At 50.5% G+C, this 20,960-nt stretch overlaps 2 protein-coding genes across 2 annotated transcripts; both read left to right on the top strand.

Moving 5' to 3' along the window:
• Positions 1–4,062: 4,062 nt before the first annotated feature.
• LOC309530794 (olfactory receptor 52K1-like) lies at positions 4,063–5,106 on the top strand (the record flags this gene model as incomplete). The annotated part of the gene is made up of 1 exon (XM_082219915.1): positions 4,063–5,106. The coding sequence occupies one exon, from the start codon at positions 4,063–4,065 to the stop codon at positions 5,056–5,058; it is 996 nt and encodes a 331-aa protein (XP_082076041.1). The 3' UTR covers positions 5,059–5,106.
• A 9,249-nt stretch (positions 5,107–14,355) lies between these two features.
• On the top strand, positions 14,356–18,940 carry LOC309530261 (olfactory receptor 52K1-like; the record flags this gene model as incomplete). The annotated part of the gene is made up of 2 exons (XM_082218932.1): positions 14,356–14,422; positions 17,935–18,940. A coding segment is annotated over exon 2 (957 nt), but the record flags the coding sequence as incomplete, so codon positions are not given.
• Positions 18,941–20,960: the final 2,020 nt, after the last annotated feature.

Here is a 20,960-nt window from a genome sequence, read left to right on the forward strand (position 1 = left end):
ATGACGGTGTGAATGTATAACATTAAATGGAAAATAAATAAAAATTGTATTTTTTTCAAAAAAAAAGGATGTGTCTCTGTCCTCTTGGCTTCAAAAGACATAGAACTCACTTACACTTGTAACTGGAACAACTGGTGGTTAGAGCATGGCTTACATCAACAGACAAAGGCATAGAGGCATTGACCAAATTCCTCACTACTATGAGCTGAATAAAGAGCATGAAATCCACACTCGACTCTGAGTATATTTCAGTAAATGTGAGGGATGGGCAGCAGAATTCAGGGTGAGGGCAGATGTCAACAGGGGCGGGGATTTTAGTATTTTAATTAGGCGGTTGCGATAGGCTGTAAACTCTGCGCATACCCAGCCAATGGTGAAACAGGGGAAAGAACTTGCACTGCATGTAGCTTGTATTTTGCTAAGTTCGGGTGTGCCTACATTTGTTTTGTTTTTTAATAAGATATTTATTAAGATTTTTTCACACATTACAATAAAAATGGGGGGAAAATGCAAAATAAAAACAGTTAAAAACACATTAATTTTCCGTTTCTTATTTTCCTTAAGCTTATTTCCCCGGACCTCCTCATACCTCCCTTTTTTGTATTCCACTTAAATTTATTAGTTCAGCAAATCCTTACCATTAAGCTTTTACCCATTTATAGACCTTTGTTTCATATTCTCTTAAAGCATTACAGCTAGAAACCACTTAATTTCTATGCAACATCATTCTAACATTCATTAATTTTACAATATTTCTGTAAATAATCTTTAAATTTCTTCCAATCTTCTTCCACCGACTCTTCTTCCTGGTCCCGGATTCTGCCAGTCATTTCTGCCAATTCCATATAGTCCATCACTTTCATCTGCCATTCTTCCAAAGCGGGTAGATCTTGTGTCTTCCGGGTGTGCCTACATTTGGACACCTGAGCTTGCAAGGATGTCTATGTAATCAATAAACTCTTCGCTGCTTCACCAATTTTGTTCAGATTTTATTTTGAGGGTCTCAGGCCCACCTGTCCAGCCTGAGAAGTCAGAGGTCAGCATATTCTGCCGTGGGCAGTGAGGACATGCAGCCCTCATCATAAACTCCGCAAACCTTGGGATTCCCCCAAACCTGGTGACTCCCTCTTGTGTGTGGATGGGGATGGGTGGTTTGGCTACATGAGGAAGATTTCCACTTCAAGAATAACTTGGCTCTGAGGGCATGAGGTAGAATTTTGTGTGTCTTGCTCATTCATAGTGCCTGGGTGACTGGCTGGCATACTTGGGTCAAGCTACAAATGGTCCATGATGCCAGATCTATGACCTGACCATCATCTCCCGCCCAAGAGTGATAGAGCTGTGCCAATTCCCAACTGGAGGCCAAAAGCGGACTCCATCAATTACGGCTCCCAAGAGGGGACCATCTTGCCAGGGACTCCTCTGAGAACAGAGCTGAGCTTACTTAATCCTGTCGGGCTCAACAGCATCCTTCAGACCCTGCTGGGCCCTTGGATGCTTCTTAGCGCATCAAGGTAGGTAAAACTGCAGCATCTGTCCCTAAAGAGGATGCTGAAATGAAAGAGGACAAGGTAAGGAACGTGGCTGAGTCAAACTAGGATGCTGGGCTGCTGTTTTAGGTGCAACATTATCCAGGTTGCCTTATGCAAGACTTACAAGGCTCAAAGTTGGACAGAGTCTGGAAAGCCCACATTCTATCCTGGGCACCCTCTTTCAAGAAGAGCTGATCTGATGTGGATTTAGGGGAGAATCTGGAGGAAGATGTAAGGAGGAAAGTTGTGGAGAAAAAGAGGGGAGGGAAGCGAGCTTGCCTAGGGATGTTGCAGCACTTCCTTCCTGTCAGTGGCTATTAGCCAGGATGGCTCTGCTCTGCTCTTCACGGTTGTGGGGAGAAAGTCCTGCTTGGGGCATCTGGTCGGCCTCTGGGAGAACCATTGGCCGGATCCAGTAGGCTCTCCTTTAGTCCCTGGAAACAGTGGTGCCTCGCAAGATGAATGCCTCGCAAGACGGAAAACTCGCTAGACGAAAGAGTTTTCCGTTTTGGAGGTGCTTCGCAAAACGAATCTCCTATGGGCTTGCTTCGCAAGACGAAAATGTCTTGCGAGTTCCTGCGGGGTTTTTTTCCTCCCCCCCCCCCTTTTCTAAGCCGCTAAGCCGCTTATCAGCTGATCCGATAAGCCGATAAGCCGCTAAAAGCCGCTAATAGCGCTACTGCAATGCGCTCTACGCGGGGCTACCTTTGAAGGTGACCCGGAAACTACAACTAATCCGGAATGCGGCAGCTAGACTGGTGACTGGGGGCGGCCGCCGAGACCACGTAACACCGGTCTTGAAAGACCTACATTGGCTCCCAGTACGTTTCCGAGCACAATTCAAAGTGCTGGTGTTGAGCTTTAAAGCCCTAAACGGCCTCGGTCCAGTATACCTGAAGGAGCGTCTCCACCCCCATCCTTCTGCCCGGACGCTGAGGTCCAGCGCCGAGGGCCTTCTGGCGGTTCCCTCATTGCGAGAAGCAAAGCTACAGGGAACCAGGCAGAGGGCCTTCTCAGTAGTGGCGCCCGCCCTGTGGAACGCCCTTCCAGCAGATGTCAAAGCGATAAATAACTACCTGACATTTAGAAGACATCTTAAGGCAGCCCTGTTCAGGGAAGTTTTTAATCTGTGATATTTTACTGTATTTTTGGTTTCTATGGAAGCCACCCAGAGTTGCTGGGGAAACCCAGCTAGATGGGTGGGGGACAAATAATACATTATTATTATTATTATTATTATTATTATTATTATTATTATTACGCTAATCCGCTAATCCGTCAATGGGCTTGCTTCGCAAGACGAAAAAACCGCTAGACGAAGAGAATCACAGAACGGATTCTTTTCGTATTGCGAGGCACCACTGTATATATTCCAGGAAAAAGTTGGAGGTCCCTTCCAGGGATGCTTTGGAGATCCTTTCCACGCATTCTGTGTTCTGCCTACAGAACTGGGAGCAGAATCCTGCTCCCTGGGTCGGTGCGTCTTCAGGCAAACCTTGGGACAGATCCAGCCTGGTTGCAAGTCCAAAGTTTTGTGCAGGAGCTCCTGGTCTGAATAAAGGACTGTCAGCAGGAAGACTTGGCTTCTTGCAAGATGTGAAGGTCTGTTGACATTTGCCTTGGAAGTGACTCAGGAAGTTCTTGGAGGATAAGGGCTTCAGTCATAATGGCTGTGTCCTCCTTTCAGGATAAGGGCCGAGATGCTGGGGAGCACAAGTGGGGAGTGCGCATATCCTGCTTGTGGGATGTCTTTTCGGCAGGGTTTCCCAAACTGGGGTCTGCAGCTGGTTTAGACTACATGCAAGACAGAGTTGTTCCGCCTGGCCTTTGGCTTGGAATCAACTTGATCCCCTCCCTCTCTTTCTTTTTTCCTTTTTCCTTCTGTGATGGAACTCCTATTTGGGGACTTCCCTGGCTTTTTCTGGCCCACATAGGACCAGTCTGGATAGTTGGCCTTGGTAAAGATTTGACGTTTTTGATTTGAATTTCTACTGAAATGAGGCTGCATTTTAATGTTGTATTTTAATCATGTTTTTAAGTTGTATTTTAATCAATTGTTTTTATACCGGGTGTTAGCCCCCCTGAGCCTGGTCTTGGCTGGGGAGGGCAGGGTATAAATATTATTATTATTATTATTATTATTATTATTATTATTATTATTGAGCAGGAGAAAGCAAGCATCAAATTGTGATGTTTCTAGCTGCTGAATTTAAGTGTCTTATGAGTTCTTTGACATGTATGAGTGCATTGTTGTCCTGGAAGGTGTTTAATAGGGCTAGTTCTGGAGTTACTTATGTTATCTCTTTTGTTATTTTGGAGGTTTCCTGCAGGAATAAACTTTGGGGCATTTCCACCTCATGTGGAGATATGTGCCTATGGAGGTGCAGGCTCTCCAGCATTTAGATGCTCCCATTTTACAAATGGGAACAGATTTGGAGGCTACCTAAAAACAGCAAAAATAGGGTGGTGGAACTGTTCCTCTCTTTCTTCTTTTCAGATCTAAGGATTGTTATCTCCAATCATTGCGAAGATGGCTGGAGGGGATCAGAACGGAACAGCCAACGTCTCCTACACAGACTTCCTTCTGCTTGCCTTCCCAGGCCTCCAAGAGTCCAGATATCTCCTCGCCATCCCTTTCTTCTGCCTTTACCTCATGATTGTTGCGGGGAACTCCATCCTGATCTACACCGTGAGGGCAGATCACAGTCTCCATTCGCCCATGTACGTCCTGATTGCTTTGCTCTTCGCAGTCAACATCTGTGGCTCCACCGTCATCCTTCCCAAGATGCTCCTCAGCTTCCTTCTCAGAGTCAGCCACATCTCCCTGACGGAGTGCCTGGTCCAGATGTTCTTCCTCTACTTTGCCACCATGCAGGACTGTAATCTTCTTCTCCTGATGGCTCTGGACAGATACGTGGCCATTTGTCACCCTCTGCACTACACAGACATCATGACGAAGAAGCTCCTGGTGATATTGACACTGGTCGCTCTTGCCCGGGGCGTGGCTTTCGTCAGCCCAGTAGTGATCTTGGCTTCCCAGGTGAGGTTCTGCCGGTCCAACATCATTGGGCATTTTGCCTGTGAGCACATGGCCCTCATGAAGCTGTCCTGTGGCGACATCTCCAGGAACAAGGTTCTAGGCCTGGCAGCAAGAACCATCACCGCCATCTTTGATTTTGTCTTTCTCCTGGGTTCTTACGGCTGCATCCTCCAGGTGTCCATGCAGATGAGCTCTGGCCACGCCCGACACAAGGCCTTCCACACCTGTGGCACCCACCTCATGGTCATCTTAACAACCTACTCCTCCAGAATCATCTCCTCCATTGTCTTCCGCTTAGCCAAGTCAGCCAGCCAGGATGTCCACAATCTCATCAGTGCAATATACCTGTTTCTTCCCTGGATCCTGCACCCCATCATTTATGGCATGAGGACTAAGGAGATCCAGGACAGTCTTTGGAAGCTGCTCAGGAGGAAATGGGCTCATTTGGTCCCTGGGAAAGCTGTGGCTAGGAGCAGAATCAAGTGATCGATCTGTCTGTGTGGATACGAAGCGGGTTTAGCAGAACTATCTAGAGGAGACATTGGACACTTGGTGACCAGGTTGCCCAAGTCTGGTCTAGATTCATGTAAAATAGCCCATGTGAAACCTGGGTTATTTCTGGGGGAGCAGTTGTATCGGGCTGCTCCAGCTCGCTACCTGGCGGATATCCACTACGTGGAATACCGCAGACTATTTACTGCGGCTAGGCTGAATGTTCTTGACTCGGCGGTCCTGAAGGGAAGATATGGGGGAGTTCCATATGACCAGAGATTATGCCACTGTGCATTGGGTGAGGTAGAATCCACAGAGCACATTTTATTGAGCTGTCCCTTCTACAACGATTTAAGACAGTATCTTATAACTCCATACTTACCCCAGCTCAGTTCCCGACAAAGAGGAAAGCAGACAGCATATCTGCTAAATAAGTCTTCTGGGAAAACAACCTTGTCAGTGGCTAAATTTCTTTTCCTGGCACTCAAGTGTCGGAAACGTATAACTGAATGCTTTGACGTGGGTTATCTGTGAGAGGTCTAGAACTGTGGCCCTACCTTATTTATGTACCCCCTATGATGTTATAGTTTATAATTATTGTGTAATGTTTAATTCTGACTATCGGTCGAATAAAGGAAATTGATTGATTGATTGATTGATTGATTCATGTAAAGGGGTTTTCAGGGGTCTCTTTTAACGGCCATGGAAGGATTTAGCAACACATTCCTCTGAAGGTCCTGCCCTGGCCACCATTAGAGTCAGAGGACTTCTGGCTTTTTGCTCCAGGTTTGTGTCTGGGCAAGAGGTTTCACCTGCCTTAGCAGAGGAATAATAGGACACCTGACAGTATCCTTGTCACCTGAATTGCACTCCACCTCTTGACTTTCTTGTCCCACAGAGCGGCTGGGCCAAATGAACTAGGCAAGAGGGGGTTAATATTTTTGGCTCAACCTTCCTAAAAGTTATGCCTTTGGCTTCCTAATCCTAGGCTGCTGCCAATCTGCAGCTAGGGGAAAATCAGTCTGTGCATGCTCAGAACCACTCACTTCATTACAATGTTTAGCATTTATATGGGGTCTGGGAATGTTATTTTATTATTTATAATATTATATATTGTTATATTAGAGTATTTGAACACCACCCTCCTGCAAAATGTCAGCAACATTAAAAACTTTAGAAGCAATCGTTCCTCAATGTATCAGTGTTCTATAATTTTTTTAAAATAAAAAAAACTGAACATGAAGGAATGGGATTTCCAGATATATAGAACTATTACTTTGCTGTAAGGTTAGCAGCTACTAGAGACTGGTACAAACTAGATCTGGTCACACACTTAGAAAATTTTGTTCTAAAGAGACAAAAAGAAGCAGCGTTATAGCACCAACAGTTAGCAACATATTCTAGGTCCATTTTGGTTTAACAATCTGTGGTAAATTAAGAAATAAAATCTGTCTAGAGTTCTCATCTCCCACATCATGGCTTTGCAATGAATTTGCAACATGTGTTTATTACTGTCAGGGGTTTAGGAGCAGAGGCAAGGGCAAGGGAGGAAACAGAGAGCGAAGGGGAGGAGGCAGAAGAAAAGATGAGTGATGACGACGACCCGAGATCTCCGAGTCTTTCCAGTGAATCAGAGGATTCACAGAAAGGAGCACCAGTGGCCAGGGCAAGGGGGGAGTCTAGGGGGGCACCCCAGGAAGATAGAGCCAGAGGGGACTCAGAGGAGAGCAGTTGGAAATCGGGACCAGCGTCACCGCCAGAGAGCAGGGAAGAGGAAGGGAGCCAGGGGGCAAGCGCTGGCAGCTCACCACAGGAGGGAGGGCATGAGTCAGGAGTGGCCACACCTCCATCGGGGAGCGAAGAAACGGTTAAGAGGAAAGTGGAAGGTTGGGCGCGCGCGCCAAGTTCAAATGCAGAGGAAGGCGGCGCAGTAAGCAGCCCGGAAAGGGAGCCAGGTCCTAAAGCCCGGCGCAAGGAGGCAGGAGGGTCCGGGTCAGCGTCAGAAGAATCCCGGAAGGAAGAAGCCCCGGGGGGTAGAGGGACCCAGAGGAGGACAGTCAGGCGGAAAAGGTGGAGCAGGGCTAGGATATTAAGTTGGTGCGCACGGGGCGGAGACTCAGACGGAGCTTCGTCGATCTAGCTACTAGACGTAGAGTTGCGCGCAGCAGCGTGAGAATGGAAACTGTAATTCAATAAAGACTTTTACTTAATGATCGCTGGCTAGCGTGATCCTCTGTGAGCTAGGATCTTCAAGCAGCTCTGACAGTAAGCTCCGTCTCCAAATTGTGGGCATCTACAGCCCCGAGGAGGGGAGAGAAACAGGTGCCTACTAGTGAGCTCACGAACAGCAGACGACATGACGGCTGAGCAGCAGATAGAGGAACTCAGAAAAGCAGTGGCACAACTGAATGCCGAGGCTCTCGCATCCAGGAAGAGAGAGGAGGAGGCAGCTGCCGCCTGCAGGGATCTCCAGGTCAGGTTAGACGTGCTGACGAAGCAGACACCCCGGCAGGAGGGAATTGGGTTGGCGAGACGAACAGGCGGGCTGGTCTCTCACTTCGATGGGAACCTGCAACAGTATCCCAACTTTAGAGCAGACGTACTGTGCGCACTGCAACTGCTGCATAAAGACTTTAGAGATGAGCAAGAGAGAGTGGGATTCATCATGTCCCATTTGCATGGGGATGCTAAAGCATGGCTACGCAATTTATGGAGAGATAAGGATCCGGCGCTCCAGAATGCAGATGCCTTTATTAAAGCGATGGATGGGTGTTTTTTATCAAGTATTGACGTGGATCTTGCCCGGAAGGAGGTGCATGGACTAAGACAAGGGAGGGCCAGCGTCAGACAGTACCATGCCCGCTTTTTCGCCTTGGTCAGTGCCCTGGAATGGGACAGAGATTCGGCCCCGGTAAGAGACCTCTTTTGGGAGGGGCTGCACAGCTCGATTAAAGATGAGATCGCGAGGGGGGAGAGACCCCGAACCACCCAGGAGGTCGTTCAGAGGGCACTGGCAGTGGGGGTGAGGCTGGAAGAACGTCCGTGGAGCAGGGACGAAGGGCGTGGAGGGCGCGAACCAGCCAGGGGCCCCTCCTTCCTTCCCAGAGAAGCAGCGCGGGCGCAATCCACGCCTCCGCCAGGAGGAGGAGCCGAACCTATGGAGGTTGGAGGTGCAAGGGCTCAGTCAGCAACCAGAGCCCTAGCACCGGCAGCAGTGAAAGCGAAGCCTCCTAGAGGGAACAGGAAGTGTTACGTCTGTGAGGAGCCAGGGCATATGGCGAAAGAGTGTCCCCAGAGGCTCCACAAGCTCACTGCAGCCTCAGCAATGGTGACTGCAGCAACGCAGCAAGGAGGACCACAGCAGGGAAACGAAGCAGTCTGGCTGGAGGAAGAGGCCCTGGGGCCCAGCCAGACGTGTTAGTGACGCAGTCCCCAGAGATTTTACAGCCCGTGAACCCCCTCCCGCCCAAACCAGTGGTGAGGCTCACCGCATCTCTCCAGCTGCCCAATGGAATCACCATGGACGTGCCAATTACTATCGACTCGGGCAGCAACGCGGACTTTATAGGGCAGGAGTTTGTCGACAAGCACGCTATACAGTTGCTGCCGGCCACACTGCCCCTGCAGGTTGTCACGGTGGATGGCAGGGAGTTGCTAGGGGGGCAAGTGGTGAAGCAGACGCCGCCAATGGCGATGCGACTTGGGAATCACAAAGAAATCATCAGCTTCAATGTCACTCAACTATCAGATACGCCCATTGTATTGGGAATGAGTTGGCTGGACAAGCACAGCCCAACGCTGGCTTGGTACCAGAGGCAGCTGATCTTCGGCTCTTCCTTTTGTGCTGAACACTGCATCGTGCCCCGGCAGGAAGGAGAGGAAGAGGAGTCACAGCTGCTGCTAGGCACGCTGCAAGCGATTCCCCACAAGTATGCAGAATTTTTGGAAGTTTTCTGCGAGAAGGAGGCGGACAGGCTACCCCCTCACAGACCATATGACTGCGAAATTGACCTGCTTCCGGGGGCGGCGCTGCCTAAAGGGAAACTGTATTCCATGTCAGAGGACGAGCTGCAGGAACTCAAAGAGTTCATAGATCATAATTTGGAGCGCGGTTTCATCCGAGAGTCCAAGGCAGCGGGGGGCAGTCCTGTATTCTTTGTTAAAAAGCGAGACACGCCCCAAAAAAGACTGGTCGTGGACTATCGCATTTTAAACAATGGGACCAAGCCGTCGGACTTCCCCATGCCCCGAATAGACGACCTCCTGGCGAAGGTGCGGAAGGGAAAAGTGTTCACCAAGTTAGACCTGCGAGGGGCGTACAACCTCATTCGCATGCGGGAGGGAGATGAGTGGAAGACGGCCATGTTCACGCCACTGGGTACCTACGAATACAGAGTTATGCCTTTTGGATTGCAAAATGGCTCCCACGTTTTTCAAGCTTTCATGCATCACGTGTTGGCGGGACTTCTCTACAAGACGTGCGTCTGTTTCTTAGATGACATCCTGATCTTTTCGGAATCGCAGCAGGAGCATGACAGACACGTCAAGGAAGTGCTGACCAGACTAAAGCAACATAGGCTCTACGCCAAGCTGGAGAAGTGCCAATTTGACGTGACGGAGGTGGATTTTCTGGGCTACAAGTTGTCTGACAAGGGGCTCGCCATGGACAGCGCCAAGGTTCGAGCGGTATTGGATTGGAAGAGTCCACGCAACCGGAAAGAGGTCCAAAGGTTTGTCGGCTTTGCGAACTTCTATCGCAAGTTTATCAAGGGCTTCGCTATGCAGACAGCGGCCATCACAGACACGCTTAGCTCCAAGAAAAAGAAGTTCGTTTGGACAGAGGAGGCGGAGCAGTCCTTTCAGGCACTCAAGCGTCTCTTCGCGTCGGAAGAGCAGCTGCTTCACGTCAACCCCAGCAGGCCGATGAGGGTGGAGACAGACGCCTCGGACAGAGCCGTGGGGGCGGTCCTGCTGCAAAAGGACCAGCAGGGGGTGTGGCGGCCGGGAGCGTTTTACTCCAGGAAGCTCAGCAAGTCCGAGCAGAACTACACCATCTGGGACAGGGAGTTGCTGGCCATTCATGCAGCGTTCAAAGCGTGGAGGCACTTCCTGATCGGCGCCAAGCACACGGTGCAGGTTTGCACGGACCACAAGAATCTGGAGCACTGGCGCACGGCACAGTTCCTAAACCAGAGGCAGATACGTTGGGCTGAGTTTTTTGCGAACTTCGACTTCCGCATAGAGTATGTCCCGGGGGACACTAACATCATGGCGGACGCGCTATCCCGTAAGCCACAGTATCTGGAGGACGCAACGCCAGCGGCCGCCATGCACATCTTCGCACCAACAGTATGGGCGTGCGCCGCGGCCACCGTGGACCTGGAGGCGGTGCGGCGAGCGTTGCAGGATGACTCCTTCGCGCAAGCAAAGATGGCAGAGGTGCAAAGGGGCAAGGCTGAGGCCGATGGTTTCCAGCTACGAGATGGATTGCTCATCCGTAAAGGGGCCATCTACGTACCGGGAGACGACCTTCGCGCCAAGGTGCTGCAGCAGCTGCACGACGCGCCCACGGCCGGGCACTTTGGCAAGGAGAAGACGGTGGAATTGGTAGCCAGGGATTTCTGGTGGCCTGGAATGAGAGGGGAGGTCGCAGACTACGTGGCGAGGTGTGACACCTGCCAGAGGGCCAAACCAGTGCACAGACCGCCGGCAGGACTGTTGGAACCGCTGCAAACTCCGGTCGAACCTTGGGAAAGGGTGGCTCTGGACTTTGTCACAGATCTGCCCAGCTCGAGGGGCAAGACGGCAGTGCTGGTGGTGGTGGACCTGTTTTCCAAGATGGCACATTTCATTCCGTGTGCGAAGGTGGCCACGGCGGAGCAAACCGCCAAACTGTTCATAGACCACGTGTTCAAGGTTCACGGTCTGCCGCGGTCTATTCTGTCCGACCGCGGGCGGCAGTTCATCTCGAATTTCTGGCAGAAGCTGATGGGCTTCCTAAACGTCAAGATCAACCTGGCGTCGGCGAGACACCCGCAGACCAACGGGCAAGCGGAGCGGGTCAATGCCATCATGCAGCAGTACCTGAGATGCTATGCGAATCAACAGCCTGCGACGTGGGTGGATTACCTGCCGCTTGCCGAGTTCGCCTACAACAACACGAAGCACGTGTCCACGGGGGTCACGCCGTTCTTCGCCAACAACGGGAGGCACCCCAGAACCTTCCCGGGACTGGAAAGAATGGGGGAGGGGGAGCCGCAGACAGCAGATGCGTTCGCGTCGGAGCTGCAGGAAGTCCACGATCAGCTGAGGCGCCACCTGGAGCTGGCCAAACACGCATACAAGGTACAAGCGGACAGGCACAGAAGGGTTGGCGAAGAGCTCCACGTGGGAGACTGGGTCTGGTTAGCAGCCCACGCAGTGCCGGCCAGGTCGTTGGCCAAGAAGAAACTAGGGCATAAACAACTGGGGCCCTACCAAGTCGAAGAGCAGGTCAACCCGGTAGCTTTCAGACTGGCACTTCCGGAGGGTTCCAGAATGCATCCGGTGTTCCACAGATCGGTGCTCACTCCCTACAAGGCACCGCACAGGTTCCAGGAACCCGGAACGGCGCCGAGTCCGGTCAGAGACAGAACGGGGCACGCGGGAGTGGCACAGAAGGAGCGCATCAATGACGTCACGGAGATTTTGGACTCCAGATGGGGGGAAGAGGGGGTAGAATACTTTCTCGCCAAGGAGGGCACCCCGGCCAGTGCGAACAGCTGGGTGCCGGGCTACGCCTTGGACGAACCTCTACTCAAAGACGAGTTTCATGCCCTCTTCCCACATAGACCTATGCCAGCAGACTTTTTCGACGACTGGCTTTTCACGCCCACGCTTTCGGCCAGCACTTTCCGGGGGTTCGACTCGGACGAGGACCCGACACAAGACGTCCGTTCCCCGGAGGGGTCACCCTCGGGATCTGCATCAGAACCCTCGTATTGGTGGGACGATAGACCAGAGGAGCAGTTCCGCAGAAGGTGGCTGGAAGGCCCAGGACGAGCAACGCCGCCAGGAGGAAGTGAGGGAGAGACGGACATGGACGTTTTCGGGGACGACCCTGGTTTCGAGCACGGCGGCACAGAGATGGAAGCGGAGGTGACCGTCGTCGACGAGAGCAGGGAGGGAGACCCGCGAGACTTCAGATGGAGGCCCGCCACGGGAAGCGAACGATATCCGACGTTCGTCCCTTTGCAACAGCAGACCCCAGCTCCAGCACCGGAAGGAGGGGAGGGGGGAATGGGGGGCTTCGAGGGGGGGATGGATGTCAGGGGTTTAGGAGCAGAGGCAAGGGCAAGGGAGGAAACAGAGAGCGAAGGGGAGGAGGCAGAAGAAAAGATGAGTGATGACGACGACCCGAGATCTCCGAGTCTTTCCAGTGAATCAGAGGATTCACAGAAAGGAGCACCAGTGGCCAGGGCAAGGGGGGAGTCTAGGGGGGCACCCCAGGAAGATAGAGCCAGAGGGGACTCAGAGGAGAGCAGTTGGAAATCGGGACCAGCGTCACCGCCAGAGAGCAGGGAAGAGGAAGGGAGCCAGGGGGCAAGCGCTGGCAGCTCACCACAGGAGGGAGGGCATGAGTCAGGAGTGGCCACACCTCCATCGGGGAGCGAAGAAACGGTTAAGAGGAAAGTGGAAGGTTGGGCGCGCGCGCCAAGTTCAAATGCAGAGGAAGGCGGCGCAGTAAGCAGCCCGGAAAGGGAGCCAGGTCCTAAAGCCCGGCGCAAGGAGGCAGGAGGGTCCGGGTCAGCGTCAGAAGAATCCCGGAAGGAAGAAGCCCCGGGGGGTAGAGGGACCCAGAGGAGGACAGTCAGGCGGAAAAGGTGGAGCAGGGCTAGGATATTAAGTTGGTGCGCACGGGGCGGAGACTCAGACGGAGCTTCGTCGATCTAGCTACTAGACGTAGAGTTGCGCGCAGCAGCGTGAGAATGGAAACTGTAATTCAATAAAGACTTTTACTTAATGATCGCTGGCTAGCGTGATCCTCTGTGAGCTAGGATCTTCAAGCAGCTCTGACAATTACTTATTCTTATTATTCTTATTTATTAAATTTCTTTACCGCCCTTTCTCCAAAGATTACAGGGCAGTTTACGATATAAAAACACAAAAATGCATACCATAATAACCAACAAAAACAATAACAACAACCACCCCAACACATATTGTTATGTACTGAGTTGAATAGGATCCAAACTGCAGCAGTCTGATTGGTCCTAGAACAATAGGATTCAGAATGCAGCAGTCTGATTGGTCCTAGAACAATGCAGCAGTATGATCGGTTGGCAGGAACCACCCAATCATGCTCCAGATAGAAGTGAATCCACAACCTGATTGGCTTACAGTAGAATTCCGGAATTAGGCAATCATGTGCAGCCCATTGTGTAAATAATGTATATAAAGCAGATACTTTGAGGGGACTTTCATTCATTCCTCCTCACCACTATGAGCTGAATAAAGAGCATGAAATCACTTTGCGACTCTGAGCATATTTCACATATACATGTGTGGTATGCAGGAGCCCGTACAGAGTCCTTAAGTAGGTTCCCTATCGATAGGAGAAAATAACAGAGACCAACCAGAGAATATTGTGAAGCAAAGCAGCTCGTAAGCCTGATATTTATGGATCTGTTGCAACAGGGTGCTCCCCTCACACGCAGGAAAGGAGGAGGAACCCCGAACAAAGGTGTGCCTGCCCTTATACAGTATAGACATTTTAAATTCCCTGCCCTGTAGCCCAAGACCACCCCCCAAAACATCATATATACATCACAGAGGGAGGCGGTCTACAGCAGAAATCCTTTCTGCCAGGATACCTGATAATGGTCCCTGATTGCATTACCTGGGCAGCCTGGCCATTCTTTTGTGATGGTTAATACTTTAGTTCCTGACTCCAGGTCACAGGCTCACCCTATTCATACACACATACGCCCTTAAAAGAGGTCATCAAAAGACAATGGGGAGGCTTTCCCATTTCCTCCCTCTTTGCAGAGAAATATTTGATGTCATTGGGAGAGTCAAAACGGCTTCAGGATTGTTCTCCTATTTCAGACACGTGGTTTATATACTTGTGCATGTGTTTGCCTCGCACATTTATGAACATTTACTTTATATTTGAGACTTTAGAATTCTTATAACACTAGGAAGTGGTTCAAAGACTTGGGCCCCTTTGGGACCATTAGGAGCCGGACCTGAGACAACACCATCTCGGCTGTTGTTGCTCCAGGAGGAATTCACTCTCGTGGTTATTTAAACACCTGGTTTGCAGCCAGACGGGCCTTGGACTCCATCACCTGGCTGCCACAACCTCTTCTGGGTCTCAGTGAGTAATGCTATGCTGCATATTCAGAGGTTATGTGAATTGCGGGGGGTGGGGGAAAGAAGGATGCTCTCAGAGGTAGCCGTGCCGTGGGTCCCCGACCCGTTTGACCCACTGTGCTCTGGGGGAATTGGGGGCAAGGAGGCTTTCCATTCCCATTTCTTTGATGCAGGAGCCTCCAGATGTTCTGCTTTGGGGGCTGATGGGGGCTGCAGTCCAAAACATCTGCCTCAAGTACTGTTTGGGCATCAGTACTGTTTGGATGCGGGTGGCGCTGTGGTCTAAACCACAGAGCCTAGGACCTGCCGATCAGAAGGTTGGCAGTTCGAATCCCCGCGACACGGTGAGCTCCCGTTTCTCGGTCTCTGCTCTTGCCAACCTAGCAGTTCGAAAGCACATCAAAGTGCAAGTAGATAAATAGGTACCACTCCGGCGGGAAGTTAAACGGCGTTTCCATGCGCTGCTCTGGTTCTCCAAAAGTGGCTTAGTCATGCTGGCCACATGACCCAAAAGCTGTACGCCGGCTCCCTTGGCCAATAAAGTGAGATGAGTGCTGCAACCCCAGAGTCGGCCACTACTGGACCTAATGGTCAGGGGGCCCTTTACCTTTACCTCTACTGTTTGGGCATCAGTACAAAAAACCAAGCAAGGGGCATCCACTTCTGATCAGAGCTGTGTGAGCCCCCCTCTTCCATGCCACAATCCCAGTCTTCCTGGTACGTTTCCGAGCACAATTCAAAGTTTTGGTGCTGGCCTTGATAGCCCTAAACGGCCTCGGTCCAGTATACCTGAAGGAGCGTCCCCACCCCCATCATTCAGCCCGGACACTGAGGTCCAGCTCCAAGGGCCTTCTGGCGGTTCCCTCACTGCGAGAAGCAAAGCTACAGAGGGCCTTCTCGGTAGTGGCACCCGCCCTGTGGAATGCCCTCCCACCAGATGTCAAAGAGAAAAGTAACCACCAAACTTTTAGAAGACACCTGAAGGCAACCCTATATCGGGAGGTTTTCAAATGTTTGATGTTTTATGATGTTTTATATGTGTTGGATAGGGTTACCATATATATAGCCAGGAAATCCTGGACAAATTCAGGATTTGGGGCCAATTTGTTGCATCCAGGGGGATTTTACACAATATTTTTGAATCATGGCAGCCCTAATGCTGGAAGCTGCCCAGAGTGACTGGGGCAGCCCAGCCAGATGGGTGGGCTATAAATAATAAAATTATTACTAGTAGTAGTAGCCAGGATGGCTATACTCTGCCCTCCATAGTTTGAGGCAGCAGTGCTGGACCCACAGAAGACGGGACACTTGCTCTGGCGCTCGAATCCTGCCTGTGGGTTTGCCTTTATCGGTCGCTGTGAGAACAGGAAGCTGGACTAGATGGGACACTAGCCTGATTCATTTCATTTATTAGACTTGGCACCCGAAGCGATTCTATTACAGATATAGAATGCATATTATGATAAGGGGGGGGATCATATGACACATTAATATTTCGTTTAGCAACCATTACAAACACATAGGTAAAGGAACCCCGACCGTTAAGTCCAGTTGTGGCCAACTCTGGGGCGCTCATCTCGCTTTATTGGCCAAGGGAGCCGGCGTACAGCTTCCAGGTCATGTGGCCAGCAGGACTAAGCCGCTTCTGGAGAACCAGAGCAGCGCACGGAAACACCGTTTACCTTCCTGCCGGAGCGGTACCTATTTATCTACTTGCACTTTGACGTGCTTTCGAACTGCTAGGTTGGCAGCAGCAGGGACCGAGCAACAGGAGCTCACCCCATCGCAGGGATTCGAACTGCCAACCTACTTGCATTTTGATGTGCTTTCGAACTGCTAGGTTGGCAGCAGCAGGGACCGAGCAACAACGGGAGCTCACCCCATTGCGGGGATTCGAACCGCCGACCTCCTGATCAGCAAGTCCTAGGCTCTGTGGTTTAACCCACAGCGTCACCGATATAATAATAAATAATATAACAAATATAATAATATAATAAACAAAGCAATACTCAGGCCCAGTAATGAACAAATAAACAAAAATAAAACATTGACACCCCCCCTAGTCCAAAAATCATTCACATCAAAGCAACAATCCCCACCCTTTAATCTCCCTGTCCAGAGGTCTGGTGCAAAGGACAGCTGCTGCAAATCAGTGCTGGTCGGTTGTTTCTCCTCTCCCTTTTGCAGGATCAAAGCAAAGCAGGAAGATGGAAATAAAGGGTCAGCCTGCTTTGCATCTGATGGGTGGGCGGGAGCCACCACTGAGAAGGCCCTCTGCCTGCTCCTCTCCTGCTGCTGATTCAGCAAGGTCTTATGTTCTGAGTATCCCATACTAGCTATTTGGATTTTGGGGGAGGGGAATATAGCACCCTGAAGCAAAATATGTGAATGATGTCATGTTCAGTTTGGCTCCCCTGAACGTTCAGGTCCAGTTATGGTTCAGGTGACGACACTTCCCCCTGCCTTGATCCACATCAGAATGCCAAACATTTCCCTCCTGGTATGTCCAGTCGTCTTGCTGCTGGTCATAGAATCATAGACTTGGAAGGGACCCCAAGGGTCATCTAGTCCAACCCCCTGCAATGCAGGAATCTCAGCTACAGCATCCAGAGCAGATGCCCATCCAACCTCTGATTCAAAACCTCTAAGGAAGGAGAGTCCACCACGTCCCAAGAGAGACTGTTCCACTGTCAAACGGCTCCTACTTTCAGAAAGTTTTCCCTGATGTTTAGTCAAAAACTCATTTCTTGTAGCTTGAAGCCGTTAGTTCGAATCCTACCGTCCAGAGCAGGAGAAAACTAGCTTGAGCAGTAGAAAACTAGTAATCAGCTCCCAGGTAAGGTTGGTCTTCCACGACCCCCATCTTCTTTTCTGGTGGGGCCATAGCGATCCTTTTAGCACTTCCTGCCTAGGCAAGGATCCCAACAACGACATCTGCATTTTGTTACATGTCACCCCATCTCCAAGCAGTGAGAGATTCCTGAGGCTCCAGCACTGACCCAGGGTTTGATTTTCAGACCCGGATCCTTTTGGTCACCCTCCTCTGCCCACCTTATCCGCTCCATCTGGTACGCAGGATGAGACCCTCCCTGCCTGTGGACTGTCTGGCCAGAGTGGTGCATGCTCTAGTTATCTCCTGCTTGGACTACTGCAATGCACTCTACGTGGGGCTACCTTTGAAGGTGACCCGGAAACTGCAACTAATCCAGAATGCGGCAGCTAGACTGGTGACTGGGGGCGGCCGCCGAGACCATATAACACCGGTCTTGAAAGACCTACATTGGCTCCCAGTACGTTTCCGAGCACAATTCAAAGTGTTGGTGCTGACCTTGAAAGCCCTAAACAGCCCCCTATACCTGAAGGAGCATCGTTAACAATGACTTTGTAAGTTAGAACCATGACTTCGTTATACAGGCAATAAAGATGTTGTTTTTTATATTATTATTATTATTATTATTATTATTATTATTATTATTATTATTATTATTAGAAATCCCTCTTCTTCTACCTTCCCAGGCCCTGGTTGCCTAAGTATTGGGCAAGAACTCCACCCACCCACCCGAAAATGGGCATGGAGACCCCGAGTGGAGCTGCCAACATCTCCTACACGGAATTCGTCCTTCTTCCGTTCCCCGGCCTCAAAGATTCCAGGCAGCTCCTTGCCATCCCTTTCTTCTGCCTCTTTGTGGTCATCCTGGCGGCCAACTCCGTCCTGATCTACACGGTGAAGGCGGAGGAGAGCCTTCACTCGCCCATGTGCCTGCTCATCGCCTTGTTGCTGGCGGTCAACATCTGTGGGACGGCCACCATCCTCCCCAAGATGCTCCTCAGCTTCCTTCTCCGCGCCAGCCGCATCTCGCTGGCCGAGTGCCTGGTGCAAATGTTCTTCTTGTACTTCACGACCGTCCTGGACTGCAACGTCCTGCTGATGATGGCTCTTGACCGGTACGTGGCCATCTGCCACCCGCTGCGCTACGCGGACATCATGACCGGCCGGCTGCTGGCGTTGCTGACTCTCGCCTCCGTGTTGCGTAGCCTTTTCGTCGTCAGCCCCGTGGTGATCCTGGCTTCCCGGGTGAGCTTCTGCCGCTCGGACGTCATCGGCCACTTCGTCTGCGAGCACATGGCCCTGATGAAGTTGTCCTGCGGCGACATCTCCGTCAACAAGGCGGTGGGGATGGCGATGCGGTGCGTCGACGTCATCCTGGACTTCAGCATCCTCCTGGCTTCCTACAGCCAAATCATCCGCACGGCGCTGAAGATCGCTTCCGGCAACGTCCGCCACAAGGCCTTCCACACCTGCGGGACACACCTGATCGTCCTCTTCGTCGGCTACTCCTCCCGCCTCTCCTCCTCCATCGTCTTCCGCCTGGCCAAGTCGGCCTCCCAAGACGTCCACAACCTGCTCAGCGCAGTCTACCTGCTGTTCCCCTGGGCTGTCCACCCTGTTATCTACGGGGTGAGGACCAAGGAGATCAGAGACAGCCTCCTAAAGCTCTTCAGGAGATCCGACGGCCTTCTCCTTAGGCCTTCCAAGGCAAAAAGCGCTAAATGAGCTGCTGCTGGATGGCTGCTTGCCAGGGTTTCTCGATCTGGGGAGAAAACAGCAAAGACCTGGTGAAGAGAGCACAGCAGAGGTTATATTTTCTGAGAATCCTTTGGAAAAACAATCTCTCAAAGGACCTGTTGATGGCATTTTACCATTGCACTGTGGAGAGCATATTAACTTATGGTCTGTGTCTGTGGTTTGGGAGCTGCACGGTCAGGGGAAAAACAAGGCTGTCCAGGGTTGTAAAGACTGCAGAGAGAATAATTGGGTGCACTCTTCCCACCTTAGATCAAATCTATGCTGCCAGGCGCCACAAGAAAGCTGCAGAGATAGCGCAGGATAGTGCTCACCCCGGAAATGATCTCTTTCAGCTTCTGCCTTCTGGAAGAAGGTCCAGGGTTATAAAGGCCAGGACTAGCCGTCTGAGAAACAGTTTCTACGCAAATGCAATTCTGGTTCTAAACGCAGCATAAGGTGTCTCTATAGTATAGTGTATTTTAAAATGGGGTTTCAGAGTTTTTAGGGGGTTTTAAATGTTTTATGTAGTTTTGTAGTAGTTTTATGTAGTTTTCAATTTCACTGTTCTGCATGGGACAATGACAATAAAGATATCGTATATCGTATATCTGTGATTCTTGCATTGCGAGGGGTTGGACTGGATGACCCTTGGGGGACCCTTCCAACGATTCTGCAGTGTTTTGGGGTTTGTTTTAAATTAATATAATCCACTGTACGCTTTTGGGAATATTTTATGCAAACCACTAAGAACCTCCAGCAATTAAGGGGAGTACAAATGGCTAAAACCTTACATGTAGCCATAGCTGAGGAAGAAAATGTATCTTGGCCGATCTTGCATTCTGTATTTTTAATATTTTTGTAAGCTGCACCCATAGAACTCAATGATAAAGGCAACATACCAATGTTATAAATAAAAACCGACTCAGGGAGACCCAGTGCATTATTAGCAGAGCTGTCTTTCTCATAGGGCTTGGTGGTGTGTAGCGCCAGGGCGCCAGTCTCTCAGGGGCGCCCAGCGAGTGGGGGAGCTGTGCGGCTTTGCCAGCGGCCTCCCCTTTCCCTACACGCCCGCCAGCTGTGCCCCGCCAAATATATGGCTGGTGGGCACACAGCTTCCCTCCCGAGCTTCTGCAGGATCGCTCTCCTCCCGAGGAGGCTTGGGAGGGAATAATAATAATAATAATAATTTTCTATTTATATCCCGCCCTCCCCAGCCGAAGCCGGGCTCAGAGCGGCTAACAACAGTAAAAGTAACACAGTTTACATAAAATCACAATCAATTAATTGAAACACATTCTAAAATCAATTCATTCTAAAATCAATTCAGAATCAAATTAATGGCAACCATTGGGCCAGAGTTCTATGAGGATTACCAAAGCATAGCTGTCAACTTTCAGATTTGAAAATAAGGGGTCAGCAGCCTCACTTGTCCCGGGAACAGTCTACAGGATATCTGGGATAGCAGCAGGAAACGGCGCTGGAATAAGGGACTTTCCCACCAAAAAAGGGAAGGTTGACAGCTATGTACTAAAGGAGGGGGTCAGACTGTGCCCACCCCAACAATATTGTGGTAATTCGGGGACACCGGGTGGATATTTGCATCTGCTAAAGACGGCCCTGATTATTAGCTTGGCTGACTGTTTTCCTGTCTTGTTTGGGAGAAGCTCTCCAGAAATAATCCTGACCAAAGATAACAGGGCTAAAGAAAATGTTTAAACAAAGTTTTGCTCAGAAAATAGAAGCTTTTTTTATTGGGAATACTGGATATGGACATAACGAGGGGGAATAAGAAAACATTTCTTTACGCCACAGTGGCAGCGAGAACATTAATTGCCCCCCAAAATGGGAAAAATAAATTATACCGACAAAAAAGGAATGGCAAGATAAATGATTTGACTATATAGAATTGGCTAGAATGACAGGTGTGATTAGGGGTCAGACCAAACAAAAAATTCAAAAAGAATGGGGGAAATAT

The sequence above is a fragment of the Podarcis vaucheri genome (assembly GCF_965113315.1).
Source record: "Podarcis vaucheri genome assembly, chromosome: 4".
Taxonomy (NCBI): Eukaryota; Metazoa; Chordata; class Lepidosauria; order Squamata; family Lacertidae; genus Podarcis; species Podarcis vaucheri.